The following is a 16,538-nucleotide window of genomic DNA, read 5'->3' as shown; positions in this document are numbered from 1 at the left end:
AGCCTCACTCAGATGACCAAGTAGCTGTAACTACAGGTGCATGCCACCGCGCCTGGCTAATTTTTTATTTTTTATTTGTAATGATGGGGGTCTCTCTATGTTGCCCAGGCTGGTCTGGAACTCCTGGCCTCAAGCAGTCCTCCCACCATGGCCTCCTGAGACACGGGGATTACAGGCCTAAGCCACTACACATAACCTCCCAGAATAAAACATAGCGAAAGCCCCATCAAAACTCTGTCTTTTTTTAACTTGAACAAATTATTTTAGAATTTTTGAGGAATAATAATCATACTGGCCATGAAAATTTGGATGGGAGGAAAGAATTAAAAAAAAAAAAGGGGTTGAGTGCAGTGGCTCACGCCTGGAATTCCAGGCTTTGGGAGGTTGAGGTGGGAGGATCACTTGAGCTCAGGAGTTCCAGACCAGCCTGGGCAACGTGGTAAAACCCCGCCTTTACAAAATATACAAAAAAATTAGCCGGGTGTGGTGGTACACACCTGTTGTCTCAGTTACCAGTAAGGCTGAGGTGGGAGGATCACCTGAGCCTGGGAGATTGAGGCTACAGTGAGCCGTGACCACGCCACTCATTCCAGCCTGGGCAACAGAGCAAGACCCTGTCTCAAAAAAAATTTTTTTTTCATGATTTCTTTTTAAATCTCTTTGTAATATACATTAAAATATGTAAATTTGGCTGGGCGCGGTGGCTTAAGCCTGTAATCCCAGCACTTTGGGAGGCCGAGACGGGCGGATCACGAGGTCAGGAGATTGAGACCATCCTGGCTAACATGGTGAAACCCCGTCTCTACTAAAAAATACAAAAAAAAAAAACTAGCCGGGCGAGGTGGCGGGCGCCTGTGGTCCCAGCTACTCGGGAGGCTGAGGCAGGAGAATGGCGTAAACCCGGGAGGTGGATCTTGCAGTGAGCCGAGATCACACCACTGCACTCCAGCCTGGGCGACAGAGTGAGACTCCGTCTCAAAAAAAAAAAAAACAAATGTAAATTTAACCAAAAATATGTGGGAAAAATTTGTGATGACTTTTATTCTCACGTCAATGGAAAATGTTTTAAGAGTTTTGAAGGAAAAATGGCATTTCCATAGAATCAAGTCCCTATGTTAGTTTTTTCTTGTGTCATGAAACAGTATATACAACTGATAGATTTCTGACTTCAGTGTTGGTATTTAAGTAAGTATAAATAGCTTCTTTTTCTGATCGTCTGTGATAACTAATATTTAATATAACACAGACTACATGTACGTTATGTGTGTGGAAAAGGGGAGGAATAAAGCCTACCCTTTCTGGCATAGTAATTATAAAACTGCTTGTCCCACCTTATACGTGATTTTAGTGAGAAAGATAACCAGTTGTGCCTTTGCTTCTTCATGGTTGGTAAATAGACTGCATGTTTATGAGCAGTGATGCCACACCAGGCCTCTTGTGGGTCTCAGCAAAGCTTGTCGATTACATGCATTGGTTTTCCCATGTCCTAATTCTTCAGCGAAAGAATATTAGTGTGTTATTCCTCCCAACTTCTGTCTGTCTTCAGGTACTAGTATACATGGACAACCTCTATAAACCTTTCTTTTTTTTTTTTTTTTTTTTTGAGATGGAGTCTCGCTGTGTCCCCCAGGCTGGAATACAGTGGCGCGATCTCGGCTCACTGCGAGCTTCGCCTCCCGGGTTCACGCCATTCTCCTGCCTCAGCCTCCTGAGTAGCTGGGACTATAGGCGCCCACTACCGCGCCCGGCTAATTTTTTGTATTTTTAGTAGAGACGGGGTTTCACCGTGGTCTCAATCTCCTGACCTTGTGATCCGCCCGCCTCGGCCTCCCAAAGTGCTGGGATTACAGGCGTGAGCCACCGCGCCCGGCTATAAACCTTTCTTTAACGTTAAATTAAATTACGCAACATCAGTTGAAAATCACTCCAGCTGGGATAACTAGGAAAAAAAAATAACAAAAATAAAGAAGGTTTGGAGTAGAAAAGAAAAAGCAGAACAGCTAGCATGGAGGATTTTGCTGTGGAGGCTTGGGAGGGGAAGGGCATCGGAGGGAAGGAAGCAGACCCATCCATCTGAACTCTTCTTTTTTGGAAGAGTTCTGGAACCTGAATCCTTCCTCCTTTCCCTGCTCCTGGGTCTGGAGCCATATGGTGTGTAAGAGGGGCCGGGAGTGGCTCTCCTGGCTTGAAGCTAGGAGAATTGGGGATGAAGCTTCAGAGATACTCCCCAGTTTATTACGTAGTTGAATGAAATTCCACAAAGCCTTTTCTGTTCCAAACGCCCTCATTTGTTCTTCATCTCAGGAACCATAATAGGAACTGAGAAGTAGGAACAAGCAACTCTGAGACAAAATCAGAAAGCATTGAACACACAGGGAGCCAGATTTTTTGCAACTAAGTAAAATGAATTTACAACAACTGCATTAAAGCTGCAGGTGTGAGAGTTTCTAAAAATGTTTTAGAGTACTACAAGAGATGATAAGCAGAAATGAATAGCAAAGTATCCATTGATAATATTTTGAAATTTTGCAAAATAGCAAGTTACTGTGGTCATATTATTTTAATGAATGCATACACATTTATGTGGCATTCATAGACTTGCTCAGCCCCACTAATCGCTTTTGCTTCCATAAAGGATAGATTTTCTCACAAACAAATTCTCTGGCCTTGGTGGGGAGGTGTATTAGTCCATTTTCATGCTGCTGATTAAGACATACTGGAGACTGGCAATTTACAAAAGAAAGAGGTTTAATTGGACTCACAGTTCCCTGTGTCTGGGCAGGCCTCACAATCATGGTGGAAGGCAAGGAGGAGTAAGTCCTGTCTTAGATGGATGGCAGCAGGCAAAGAGAAAATGAGGAGAGGACTGCAAAGCAGAAACTCCTGATAAAAACACAGATCTCATGAGACTTATCTGGTACCACAAGAACAGTATGGGGGAAATCACCTCCATGATTCACTTATCTCCCACTGGGTCCCTCCCACAACATGTGGGAATTGTGGGAGTACAATTTAAGATGAGATTTGGGTGGGGACACAGAGTCAGACCATATCATTCCACCCCTGGCCCCTCCAAATCTCATTTCAAAACCAATCATGCCTTCCAGGCGGTTCCCCAAAGTTTTGACTCATTTCAGCAGTGACTCAGAAGTCCACACTTCAAAGTCTCATCTGAGACAAAGCAAGTCCCCTCTGCCTATGAGCCTATAAAATCAAAAGCAGGCTGTTTATTTCCTAGATACAATGGGGGTACACACACTGGGTAAATACAACCATTCCAAATGGGAGAAATTGGCAAAACAAAGGGGTTACAGGGCCCGTGCAAGTCTGAAACCCAGAGGGGCAGTCAAATCTCAAAGCTCAAAAATGATCTCCTTTGATTCCATGTCTTGCATCCAGGTCATCCTGATGCAAGAGGTGGGTTCCCATAGTCTTGGGCAACCCTGCCCCTGTGGCTTTGCAGGGTACAGCCTCTGTCCCGGCTGCCTTCAAGGGGTGGCATTGAGTGTCTGTGGCTGTTCCAAGCACACGGTGCAAGCTGTCAGTGGATCTGCCATTCTGGGGTCTGCAGGACAGTGACCCTCTTCTCACAGCTGCACTAGGCAGTGCCCCAGTAGGGATTCTGTGTGGGGCTCTGATCTCATATTTCCCTTCTGCACTGCCCTAGCAGAGGTTCTCTGTGAGAGCCCCACCCCTGAAGCAAACTTCTGCCTGGGCATCCAGTTGTTTCCATACGTCTCCTGAAATCTAGGCGGAAACTTCCCAAACCTCAGTTATTGACTTCTGTGCACCCATAGGCTCAACACCACATGGAAGCTGCCAAGGCTTGGGGCTTGCACCCTCTGAAGCCATGGCCCAAGCTGTACGTTGGCTCCTTTCAGCCTTGGCTGGAGTGACTGAGACACAGGCACCAAGTCCCTAGGAGCACACAGCATGGTGATCCTGGGCCTGGCCCATGAAACCACTTTTTCCTCCTAGGTCTCCAGGCCTGTGAAGGGAGGGACTGCTGTGAAGACCTCTGACATTTTCCCCATTGTCTTGGGGATTAACATTTGGCTGCTTGTTACTTATGCAAATTACTGCAGCTGGCTTGAATTTCTCCTGAAAAAATGGGATTTTCTTTTCTATTGCATTGCCAGGCTGCAAATTTTTTAAACTTTTATTCTCTGTTTCCCTTTTAAAACTGAATGCTTTTGGCTAGGCGTGGTGGCTCATGCCTGTAATCCCAGCACATTGGGAGGGCAAAGCAGGCAGATCATGAGGTCAGGAGATCGAGATCATCCTGGCTAACACATTGAAACCCTGTCTCTATCAAAAATACAAAAATTAGCCAGGTGTGGTGGTGGGTGCCTGTAGGCCCAGCTACTCCGGAGGCTGAGACAGGAGACTGGCGTGAACCTGGGAGGTGGAGCTTGCAGTGAACCAAGATCATGCCACTGCACTCCAGCCTGGGCGACAGAGCGAGACTCTGTCTCAAAAAATAAAACAAAACAAAACAAAAACAAAAAAAACCTTGAATGCTTTTAACAGCACCCAAGGTACCTCTTGAATGCTTTGCTGCTTAGAAATTTCTTCCACTAGATACCCAAATCATCTCTTTCAAGTTCAAAATTCCACAAATCTCCAGGGCAGGGGCAAAATGCCACCAGTTTCTTTGCTAAAACGTAACAAGAGTCACCTTTGCTCCAGTTCCCAACAAGTTCCTCATCTCCATCTGAGACCACCTCAGCCCTCTTCCGTTGTCCATATCATGGTTCATTTCATTGTCCATATCATTATCAGCATTTTGGTCAAAGTCATTCAACAAGTCTCTAGGAAGATCCAAACTTTCCCACATCTTCCTGTCTTCTGAGCCCTCCAAACTGTTCCAACTTCTGTCTGTTACCCAGTTCCAAAGTGGCTTCCACATTTTCAGGTATTTTTTCAGCAATACTTCACTCTTGGTACCAGTTTACTCTATTAGTCTGTTTTCGTGCTGCTGATAAAGACATACCTGAGACTGGGCAATTTACAAAAGAAAGAAGTTTAACTGGACTTACAGTTCTGTGTGGCTGGGGAAGCCTCAAAATCATGGCAGAAGGCAAGGAGGAGCAAGTCAGGTCTTACATGGATGACGGCAGGCAAAGAGAGAATGAGGAAGATGCAAAAGCAGAAACCCCTGAGAAAACCGTCAGATCTCATGAGACTTATTCACTACCACAAGAACAGTATGGGGGAAATCACCCCCATGATTCAATTATCTCCCAGCAGCTCCCTCGTACAGCATGTGGGAATTACGGGAGTACAATTCAAGATGAGCTGCCGCTACATATCAGGAGGGGTATCTGGAGCCCTGTGCTGGGGGAAGTGCTGTTGTAGTTATTGAGTTCCAGCAGCACACCCTTTAGAATGTGACAGAAACATCTGAACTCTTTTTTGACTGAGGCACTTTCTTTACACTCTGCAGTATAAGAATGCGGGAGTGATTGAGTTGGAAGCATGCATCAAGGCCGTACGTGTCCTTGCAATTCAGAAACGGAGCATGGAAGCGTCAGAATTTCTTCAGAATGCAGTTTACATTAACCTTCGACAGGTGAGTGTATGTCTACCTATAAGTGGAAGAGTTAATCTAGTTCTCGTGGAATTAACTATGAATTCAGCTTCTTTTGTTTTGCCGAGGTTCAGCATGCCATGATAAAAAATGTTGAATCTTAACTTGATTTCTAATTAACGTGGTTATTTGTATATTTTACTTCTACTTCTTTCATTGTGGTATTTAACTTTCAAAATTTAGAACTTTCTGTTCTTTGCATTTTTTTGTTTGTTTGTTTGGAGAAATAACTGTTTTACCAGCTTGGCAACCTTCAACAAACTTCACGCCTCTTGTCTTGATATTGTCACTCATGAAGTACTTGCCATTTGTAACCCTGTTTGGGGTGTTGGGTTTATAAAACAGGCAGTTGATGAAAGCACTTATATAGCTCCTTTGACACAGTGGTAACCTAGCAAATAATACTTACATCTGAATCTGAATGGATTTTTAATAAAACAATCATCAAAATCTTTTGGTGTGGATTGATGATGCTAAATCCTAACATTGATAGTCTTAGAAGGATTTTAGATATTTAGTTAGTTGAACTTGGATCTTTATAGATAGGGAAACTGAGACCAAGTCAAACAGTTTGCTTAAGGATACAAGACGAGTATGAGAACATAGGTCACTGTAATTCAGCAGATACTTAGTGAAGAGGGTGTTGTGCCAAGGGTGGGGGAAAGAGGTGAGGCAGGCGGGTCCTGTCCTCATCCATCTGACAGTTTTGTGGGAAAGGCAGACATCGAACAGTGGGTAAGTGGAAAAAAATTGGAGGTACAGGTGCCAAGGGAGCAAGTGGCAAAAGAATTTAACTTAGTTTAATGGAGGTGGAGGGTGTGGGGGCCAGGGACTGTCTCTAAGTCAGTGAGACTGGAACTGGGCCTTGAAGGATGAATAGAAGATAGCCAAGTAAAGAGGGGATGGGAGAAGGTCATTCAGGAAGAAAATGGCTCAGCGTGAGTGATGCCCTGAAACAGAACACATCACTGGGAGAGACCAAATAAAGTCAGAGATGGCGGTGGGGGTAGAAAGAGGGGGAGATAGAGAGGGAGGGGAAGAGGGAGGGAGGGAGAGGAAGAGAGAGGGGTAGGGAGGACAGAGTACGAGCGGGAGGACTTTCTTGGCCAGGTGAAGCATCTAGGGCTGCTTCTAAGAGTGGCAGGTTTTCAAAGCAAGGTCTTGACCGGGCGTGGCGGCTCACGCCTGTAATCCCAGCACTTGGGGAGGCGGAGGCGGATGGATCAGGAGGTCAGGAGATTGAGACCATCCTGGCTAACACGGTGAAGCCCTGTCTCTACTAAAAAGACAACAGATTAGCCAGGCGTGGTGGCGGGTGCCTGTAGTCCCAGCTCCTTGGGAGGCTGAGGCAGGAGAATGGCGGGAACCCAGGAGGTGGAGCTTGCAGTGAGCCGAGATCACACCACTGCACTCCAGCCTGGGCGACAGAGCCAGACTCTGTCTCAAAAAAAAAAAAAAAAAAAAAAAAAAGGAAAAAGAAAAAAAAAAGCAAGGTCCTAACATCAGGGACTGATGCAACCAGATTTGTATGGAGTGGAGGGAGAGAGAGGGAGGGGGCCCATTGCAGAGGCCCTTGGGGAGCCCAGGCGAGCAGTGCTGACAGCTTCCCCAAAGGACTGGGGCTGTTGGCGGGAAGGCCAGCCCACTGGAAACGTGCTTGGGGGTCTACGTGGAAAGGGTCAGTGGCCGGCTGTGGGTCGGGTGGAATGGAGTATTCCTCCATTAGGTGCCTGATGGTCAGGCTGGGCTCCGAGGAGGGCAAGCTGCAAGGCAGTGGTGCAGGGAAAGAGGAGAGGTTCAGCTTTGCACATAACGAGAGAGGTGTGGGTCTGGGGGCTCAGGCGAGAGGGCAGGGGGTGGAGGAGAGAGGAGAGAGACTTTCAAATCAGTTTCTCTTTTGGACACACAAAATGTGTGACTAATATATAAGACACTCATGCCTCTATCATCCAGATTTAAAATGTTGAAATGTTGCCATACTGACTACAGAGATTCTTAATTTTTTTCAATGAAAAGCAAATAACCTAAGTAGAAACAAAATAACAGTTCACCACCATCTCAGAGTTGGTCCATATTTTGGTACTTTATAATGTTTATAGCCAAAGTCTATAAAAAGAGAGGCGTTTAGCATGAGAGTTGAGCACACAGACTGGGTACAGACTACTGGGGTCGTCATTCCAGCTTCACTTGCCTTGGCAAGATGTTTAACCTCTGTGTGCCTCAGTTCCCTCTTCTGTAAAGTGTATTTACTGCCCCTCGGACCCCTCATCTTGGCTAATTTCCTAGATTAGACATTGGCAGGGAGGCCGATAAGCCAAAGTGGCAAGTGTCAGCATCACACTAAAGGGAGAGACCAGAACAGAGTAAAGCCCGTAAACCAAGTAAAAAACAAACGACAACACAGTCCCTCAAAGCTGTAGGCCACATTGTGTAAGGGAAACAGCGCCACTATTGGTGCAGTGTGTCATCAGGAGAGCATTAGGAAGAGGTCCATATCTTTCAGTTTATACTGAAGTTTCTGGTAAAGATGGGCAGAAGCGGGAACCTGACATTTCAAACTGGAAGCTTCAGTTACCTGGGCGCCCAAGGGGAGGTATTCTCCCCGGTGATTCCGGGCAAATGAACCAACATCTGGATCATACCTCTCATTTGACGCGCTTTTCAGGGGACCTCGGAGGGGTTCAGCACTGTGCCGGGCCACAGATTTGCAGGGCCAATGAGGATGTGGTCCCTGCTCCAGAGCTTGATGCTCTAAGTGCTGAGGGTGGAGGGCTTCCTGGAGGAGGTGCTCGCTGAGGAGCCTCTGAGCAGAGAGACTGGGTGTAAACATGTGGCTGGGTGTGAGCTCTGAGCACAGAAGTCACTTGGGGGTCAGAGCAGTTTTGTTTGTGAGGGACAATGTGGAGAAGAGAGGCCCTGACGCAGGCTGCGGTCAGTTCCTGTTGTAGGTCTTGCATAAAAGTTATCAGGTGGGCAAGAGAGAATCCCTGGAGGAATCCAAGCTGGGAGTTGCAGTGGAGTCGAGCTGTCAGATGGGCTCAGGTTCACACCCTTGCGTTGCCACCTGTTAGCTGCGTAACCTTGAGCACAGTCACTCGGTGTCTCTGCCTCTTAATGTTATGGTCTGCAACATGACAGGATAACAAGCTCATGTGGTCGCTGGAAGGACTGGCTTTGACACCTCCTGCCCGGTACTGTCTTGGTGCCTGCCCCATAAAGTGACTCTGCCATGGGCAAGTGTTATGATCAGATTGGAGGGTGTAAAGAGACATGTATTTGTGACAGTGGAGGGTGGACCGTGCTTTTACACGGACCCTCCGAAGGCCTGAAGCAGTGGAATTGCAGACAATGTGGTTGGGAGCCGGGGGCAGGGCTTTGAGACTGACTTGCCCTTAACAACTGGAGTTGCCTTTGCAAGTTAATGCTGCTAAATTGGGCTTGCTGGGAATCCGTTTTCACTGGTGGGTATAGAAACACACATTTCATAAAATAAAATGTTTTCACTTAAAATGTGAGGACATTTTGTTCTTTGGAGCAGCCTGTCCTTTTGCTGTTTGCTCTTTCTTCCTGTGGACCACTAGAGGTCAGCAAAGATACGCGGGAAGGGGAACAGCGCTCTCCCGTGCTAGGCGGGTGGGGACAGTGCAGATGTGGTTCCCTGGCCCTGTGAGTTTTCCCCAGCACGAGGCTTGGCTTGAGTTGACTCATCTCCATGTTTGTTTGCCAGATGAGCAGGCAGCAAGATAATGAGTTCTGGTGGGATTTTATAAGAACAATACAGAAGAAGGGTCTGTAGTTTTTCTGAAATAGAACAAGCTTTTGGTTCTTCATCAAGTATGTTCCATTGTAGAATTGATGAGTTGTATCTATTCCTGGAAATGACTTTGGCTAATATGGAAATTTTGAAAGGAACCGAGATATAATTATTGCAGGTTCCTTCTGCTTTAAGAATCCCTGTGCAAATATAAAAACTGATAAATAATACATCTGGATTTAGTGGCATTGGAAAGGATTTTTTTCGTTTTACGGAATTCACTGCTGAGTTCCTTCTCTTTGTGTGCAGGGATATGGATTGACCTGTCTTTTCTTTAGTTGTTTAGGTGAGTGGCTTATGATAATTATCTCTCTAAGATAATTCACAAATGGCAGCAAACACCTCATTTAATAACTGTCTACCTATACATTTATGGGTTGGACATGTGGATTTTACAGGCAAATAGTGAGGTAGAGGTGAGGTGGAAGAAGCGTGGACTTTGGCCCCCCAGATTTAGGTTGAAGTTGCCATTTCCTCACTGTGCGACCTGGAATAGTTATGTAACCTCATTAGCCTGTTTCCAAGTCTATAAAATGGGAATGATAGCTGGGTGTGGTGTTGGACACCTGTAATCCCAGCTACTCGGGAGGCTGAGGCAGGCGAATCACTTAAACCCAGGAGGTGGAGGTTGCAGTGAGCTGAGATGGCACCACTGCACTCCAGCCTGAGTGACAAGAGCAAAACTACATAAAAAAAAAAATAAATAAATAAAATGAAATAGGCATGATGATATGCCCTTCTTTCTAGAGTTGCTATAAGTTGTAAATGATAGAATAATGCATATAAAGGGCTAAGCAGTGTGCTTGGCTTTTAGAAAGCATTCAGCAAACATGTCTGCCTCACGCCTCGCTGGTTGTATCAAAGGGATGCAGGCAGCTCCTGTTTGTTGAGGACCCATTAACAGACAGTTTACAGGCTTGTGAATTTGGGTATTTTCTTTAATCCTTATAATTCTGTGTTTCCAGTACAGTTATTCTTGGTTGTAGAGGAGAAATCTCAGGCTAAGGAAAGGTTGTACAACTTGTCCAAAGCCAGCCCATAATTTCAGAGGGGAAGGGCCTCTGGGAGGCGTGCTGGTTCTCTCTTTCCTGCCCTCACTCACATGTTCCACACTAAAGGCCAGGCACTCGGCGCTATGTCAGTCATCTGCTAGCCTTGAGTGTTCAGTGGTCTCGCACTGACTGAGCTTCAGGTCTAGAGGGGGAAATGGGTACTGAGCAGATAAACATAAACATAGATAATTGTAAATTTGATCCAAGGAAAAGAACATGCTCTGCCTTGTAGACCTGGGGAATTTTCTAGTCAGGCCTGCTCTTGCAGTATTAATCCTGTAAAATAAGCTCTGTTGGCACACAAAAAGGATGAAAAAGCAGAGCCTCTCCATTATTGGATAAGCTGAAACTCATTGATAATACGAGTGATTAAGCAGCCAGCTTGTTGCATGCGTTTCACTAGATTCTTTTCAGATATTGGCCATAATCATCACAACAACTTTGCAAAGTAGTTTATTATGCTCCATTTTAAGGTTGAGAAATTGAGAGGAATTTGCCGTGTATCCAGGATTGTCTTGTAGATACCACCATTGGTATTTAAACCATTTGGGTTCTAAAATCCAGGCTCTATGTACCACATCAGGTAGTTTCCCCCAAACTACCCAAATGGTTGAAATTCACTTTCTTAATTCTTAATTCTTTTCTTTTTTAAGACAGAGTTTCGCTCTTTTAGCCCAGGCTGGAGTGCAGTGGTGCGATCTTGGCTCACTGCAACCTCTGCCTCTTGGGTTCAGGCGATTCTTCTCCCTCAGCCTCCCAAGTAGCTGGGATTACAAGTGCCCTCATCACACGAGCTAATTTTTGTATTTTTGGTAGAGATGGAGTTTCACCATGTTGGCCAGGCTGGTCTCAAACTCCTGACCTAAATCCGCCCGCCTCAGCCTGTCAAAGTGCTGGGATTACAGGCGTGAGCCACCATGCCTGACTCACTTCCTTAATTCTTTTTTTTTTTTTTTTTGAGACAGAGTTTCGCTGTTGTTGCCCAGGCTGGAGTGCAACGGCAAAATCTCGGCTCACCGCAACCTCCGCCTCCTGGGTTCAAGTGATTCTCCTGCCTCAGCCTCCCGAGTAGCTGGGATTACAGGCATGCGCCACCACACCTGGCTAATTTTGTATTTTTAGTAGAGACGGGGTTTTTCCATGTTGGTCAGGCTGGTCTTGAACTCCCAACCTCAGGTGATCCACCTGCCTCAGCCTCCCAGAGCGCTGGGATTACAGGCGTGAGCCACCGCGCCTGGGTCACTTTCTTAATTCTTAATTAGTCAAAAATGGCAAGTGACAGTAAGAGAAAGTGGTAGTAAGGAATTGTTTGAAAAACTAGAAAATAATCTGACTTTACCAGATTAGAGAACATACTCTAGGATTAATGCACACTGAATCTAACACCCTTTGCCTCCCACAAACCAAATATTCAGGAATGATTTTGAGCCATTTGAAAACATTTTGGCTTATGATACTGCTGACTAAGACCTGCCACCTCTTTGTTCCTGGTTAATTTTCTCTTCAAAGCCATTCAAATTTTATGCAGGCTACTCTGTTCAGATGTAAGAATAGCCTCTTTAAAATTTTTGATGCAGTTCCTTAATGAAGCTGTTGCTAAGGAAACCCAGGAAAAGCCCGCTAGCTATGCACATAATAATTGCAACCTCAGAACTTTATGTCAATTTAAGCTGAAAATCAGAGGCACGGGGAGATTTAGGAAAGGCTTTTTAAGCTAGAAGGGGGAAAGTAGTAGGAATGCAGCTTAGCTATGACTGAAACAGTTCAGTCTAGCCAGCAGGGTGCGTGGCTTTCAGAGATGGCTTGTGAGGAATTCATAGTTCTCACAAAGAAGCTGTTGGATGGGGAAGGAGGAAAGTCAAGTTCCTTATTAGAGATGGGAAAGGAGAGAGAGGGAACTGAGACATTTCTGAATGAACAAGAGTCTGGTGTATAGCACCTTGTCTTTAGAAGAGAGAAAGAGGCATGTAAGGAAATCTCTCTTGAGTGAGCAGTCAAAGCTGCAGAGATAGGAGCAAGCCAGGTGGGCCTCTGATGCCCTGCTGGGCTGTGGATGGCAGCTGCCTGCAAAGCGGTGGGAATTTTTGACCCAGTCGTTAGGTTGGAGTTTCAGATCTCCATTCGAAGCCCAGAAAGTGGTGAAAGAGGGAGAGGACTAAAATAAAGGAAAAGCCAGAGCCTGGAGAATGAGTCCCATATCTGTGCTGTGGGTTGTTCTGTTTAACCCAGGAAGGCATTGAGAATGGTGCTCCAGGATGAGAATGGTGCTTCACAGCTTCCCGCATGGGGACATGCCTGTAGTTGGTGCAAATACTTACTTCATGGGCGTTGATATTTATCCCTTTTCATTTATTTATTTAGAGACAGGGTCTCACTTTCTTCCCCAGACTGGAGTGCAGTGGCCGGATCTCCTCTCACCGCAACTTCTGCCTCCCAGGCTCAAGCAATTCTCCTACCTCAGCCTCACAGGTAGCTGGGGTTACTGGCACCCACCACTACTGCCTGGCTGATTTTTGTATTTTTAATACAAACGGGGTTTCATCATGTTGGCCATGATGAAGGCTGGTCTTGAACCCCTAACCTCAAATGATTCACTTGACTTGGCCTCCCAAAGTGCTGGCATTACAGGCATGAGCCACCACGCCCGGCCTTCATCTTAATTTTTTTGCTTTAGCTGTTAGGAGCCTTAGAGCTGAGTCTCTAGCTTACCCTTAATAATTACACCTACTTCATGGCAGACATTTTTTGTGATTTAACCTTCCGCTGGTTTCCTTTAACTAGAATTCTCATTTTCTCTTTAGACTGATTTTTATCTTTTTTTTTTTTTTTTGGTTATTGTTGTTAAATTGTATGTGTTTAAAAAATTGATTTTAGATCCTTTTTTAGAATGAGGCAGAATGTAAATAAATGCATAAACAGAGTGTATTACAGACACTCACTGCTTTTAGAAATTCTAAGCTCTTTACCTTAGGGGTTACCTTAGAGCTGAGCTGAATATTAAAGTGATACATTTTTAATAGGAAAGTTTGGTAATGCATGCAGATTCTAGAGTGGGGACTGTATCTTATTAATTTTTTTAGCCACTGTGCGAAGCAAAATACTTGTCATAGACCAGGCACTTATTAATGTTTGTCGGATGCATGAAGTGGAGTTAGCTATGACTCATGCTCCATCCTGTGGCACTCACCAGCGTCAGCACCACTTGCCTGAGCAGCCGTGACAGCAGTGACCTATTGGTGGGTGTGCACACCCGTGTCTGCATTTAATCCGTAAAACCCCCCCATAAGGGATTGCTTTTATTATTTTATATTTGTAATGTATAATATACTTTATTTTTACTTGGAAAGACTTCAAACCTTCAGAAAAGCTGCAGGAGTAGTCCAGTGAACACTTACATGCCCTTCACCTAAAAGGGCAGTGTTAGCCAGGCGCGGTGGCTCATGCCTGTAATACCAGCACTTTGGGAGGCCGAGGCGGACAGATCACCTGAGGTTAGGAGTTTGAGACCAGCCTGACCAACATGTAGAAACCCCGTCTCTACTAAAAATATAGAATTAACCGGGCATGGTAGCGCATGCCTGTAATCCCAGCTACTTGGGAGGCTGAGGCAGGATAATCGCTTGAACCTGGGAGGCCAGGTTGCAGTGAGCCAAGATCGTGCCATTGCACTCCAGCCTGGGCGACAAGAGCAATGTTTGTCCTTCTGTGTCTAGATTACTCACTTAGCGTCATGTTTTCATGGCTCATCTGTGTTGTAGCACGTATCAGTCCTTCATTCCTTCTGTGGTCACGTAGTATCCGCTGTGTGGAGATGAATGTTTTATTTATCCATGCGTCGGTTGATGGACATTAGGTTGTTCCCACTCATTGGCTATTAAGAATAATGCTGCAATGAACACTCATGTATTTTGTGGGAATGTACAAGTGTTTGTGGGAACACGTATTTTCAGTTCTCTTGGGTATATACTTCGGAGTGAAATTGCTGGGTTTAACTTTTTGAAGAAATGTCAAACTTTTCCAAAGCAGCTGTGCCATTTTACATTTCTACCAGCAATGTCTGAAGGTTCTAGTTTCTCCATATCCTCATCAACACTTGTTATTGTCCATCTTTTGATGAGAGCCATTCTAGTGGGCATGAAGTGATGTCTCATTTTGGTTTTGATTCACATTTCCCTGATGGCTGATGCTGTTGAGCATTTTTCCCGTGTGCCTACTGGCCACATGTATATCCATTCAAACTTTGTCAAGTTTTTTTTTTTTTTTTTGAGACAGAGTCTTGCTGTGTTGCCCAGTCTGGAGTGCAGTGGCATAATCTCGGCTCACTGCAACCTCCGCCTCCCGGGTTCAAGCAATTCCCCTGCCTCAGCCTCCCAAGTAGCTGGGTTTACAGGCATACACCACCACACACAGCTCATTTTTGTATTTTTAGTAAGACAGGGTTTTATCATGTTGGCCAGGCTGGTCTTGAACTCCTGGCCTCAAGTGATCCATCTGCCTCGGCCTCCCAGATTGCTAGGATTTCAGGCATGAACTACCATGCTCTCCCCATTTCACTTTCTTGATGGTGTCCTTGGCAGCACAAAAGTTTCTAATTTTGGTGAAGTCTAATTTATTTATTTTTTCATCACGTGTCTTTGGTGTTACATATTTAAAAAAATTGCTAACCCAAGATAATGAAGATTTATTGTTTTCTTCTGGGAACTTTTTAGGGTTAGTTTTTACATTTAGGTCTGTGACCCATTTTGAGTTAATTTTTGTTCATCATGTGAGTTAGAGGGTCCAACTTTATTCTTTTCATTCTTTTTTTTTTTTTTTTGAGACGAAGTCTCTCTTTGTCACCCAGGCTGGAGTGCAATGGTGCGATCTTGGCTCACTGCAGCCCCCGCCTCCCGGGTTCAAGTGATTCTCCTGCCTCAGCCTCCTGAGTAGCTGGGATTACAGGCGCCCGCCACCACACCCGGCTACTTTTTTTCTATGTTTAGTAGAGATGGGGTTTCACTGGGTTGGCCGGGCTGATCTTGAACTCCCGACCTCAGACAATCCATCCACCCGGCCTCCCAAAGTGCTGGGATTACACGCGTGAGCCACCACTCCTGGGCTAACTTTATTCATTTGTATATGAATATCCAGTTGTCCCAGCAGCATTTGTTGTAAAGACAATTCTTTCCCCATTGGCGCTCTTGTGGAAAATTAGTTGATTGTAATTTTTTTTTTTTCTGGACTCTTAATTCTATTCCATTGATCTTATGTGGTACTTATGCCAGTACCACACTATCTTGGTTATTACAGCTTTGTAGTAAGTTTTGAAGTTGGGAAGTGTGTCTCCTCCAACTTCGTTCTTTTTGAAGATTGTTCTGGCTATTCTGGGTCCCTTGTACTTCTATGTGAATTTTGGCATAAGCTTGTCAATTTCTCCAAAGAAGCCAGCTGGGATTTTGATAGAGGTTGCATTGAGTCTGTGGATCAATTTGAGGTATTTTGCCATCTTAACAATATGGTCTTCCAATCCATGAACATGAGATACCTACAATAAAGAACCAGCAAATCTTCCTTTTTTCCAGGAAGGAGACAGATTTAGTTGGCAGGCAAAACTTAGAATTTAATTTTTTTGTTTTAATTGATTATTTTTTATCTTGGCCATTTCCTAGTAAGAAAGGCATCTTATGTTACTGTCATGTTTAGATTAGGTGTTCTAGGAATCAGTAATTTCATCCATAGGATATGGGTTTTATTAAGCTTATAGATTGTCTTCTCATTTTTTGGCTTCATCCCTTTCTTTTCTTTTCTTTTTTTTTTTTTTGAGACAGAGTCTCGCCCTGTCACCCGGCTGGAGTGCAGTGGCGTGATCTCGGCTCACTGCAAGCTCTGCCTCCTGGGTTCACACTATTCTCTTGCCTCAGCCTCCCAAGTAGCTGGGACTACAGGCGCCCGCCACCACGCCCAGCTAATTTTTTGTGTTTTTAGTAGAGACGGGGTTTCACCGTGTTAACCAGGATGGTCTCAATCTCCTGACCTCGTGATCTGTCCGCCTCGGCCTCCCAAAGTGCTGGGATTACAGGCGTGAGCTACCGCGCCTGGCCCC

General features: G+C 45.1%; 1 protein-coding gene across 1 annotated transcript in view; it reads left to right on the top strand.

The window, feature by feature from the left end:
- TRAPPC9 (trafficking protein particle complex 9) overlaps nt 1-16,538 on the top strand; it is a 714,313-nt gene that overhangs the window by 56,980 nt on the left and 640,795 nt on the right. The window contains exon 7 of the mRNA XM_025393926.1: nt 5,447-5,572. Coding sequence (XP_025249711.1) covers nt 5,447-5,572 — 126 coding nt within the window. The remainder of the gene's footprint in view (nt 1-5,446; nt 5,573-16,538) is intronic.

The sequence above is a fragment of the Theropithecus gelada genome, chromosome 8 (genome assembly GCF_003255815.1).
Source record: "Theropithecus gelada isolate Dixy chromosome 8, Tgel_1.0, whole genome shotgun sequence".
NCBI classification, from domain to species: Eukaryota; Metazoa; Chordata; class Mammalia; order Primates; family Cercopithecidae; genus Theropithecus; species Theropithecus gelada.
This window is presented reverse-complemented; position numbering and strand designations above follow the sequence as displayed.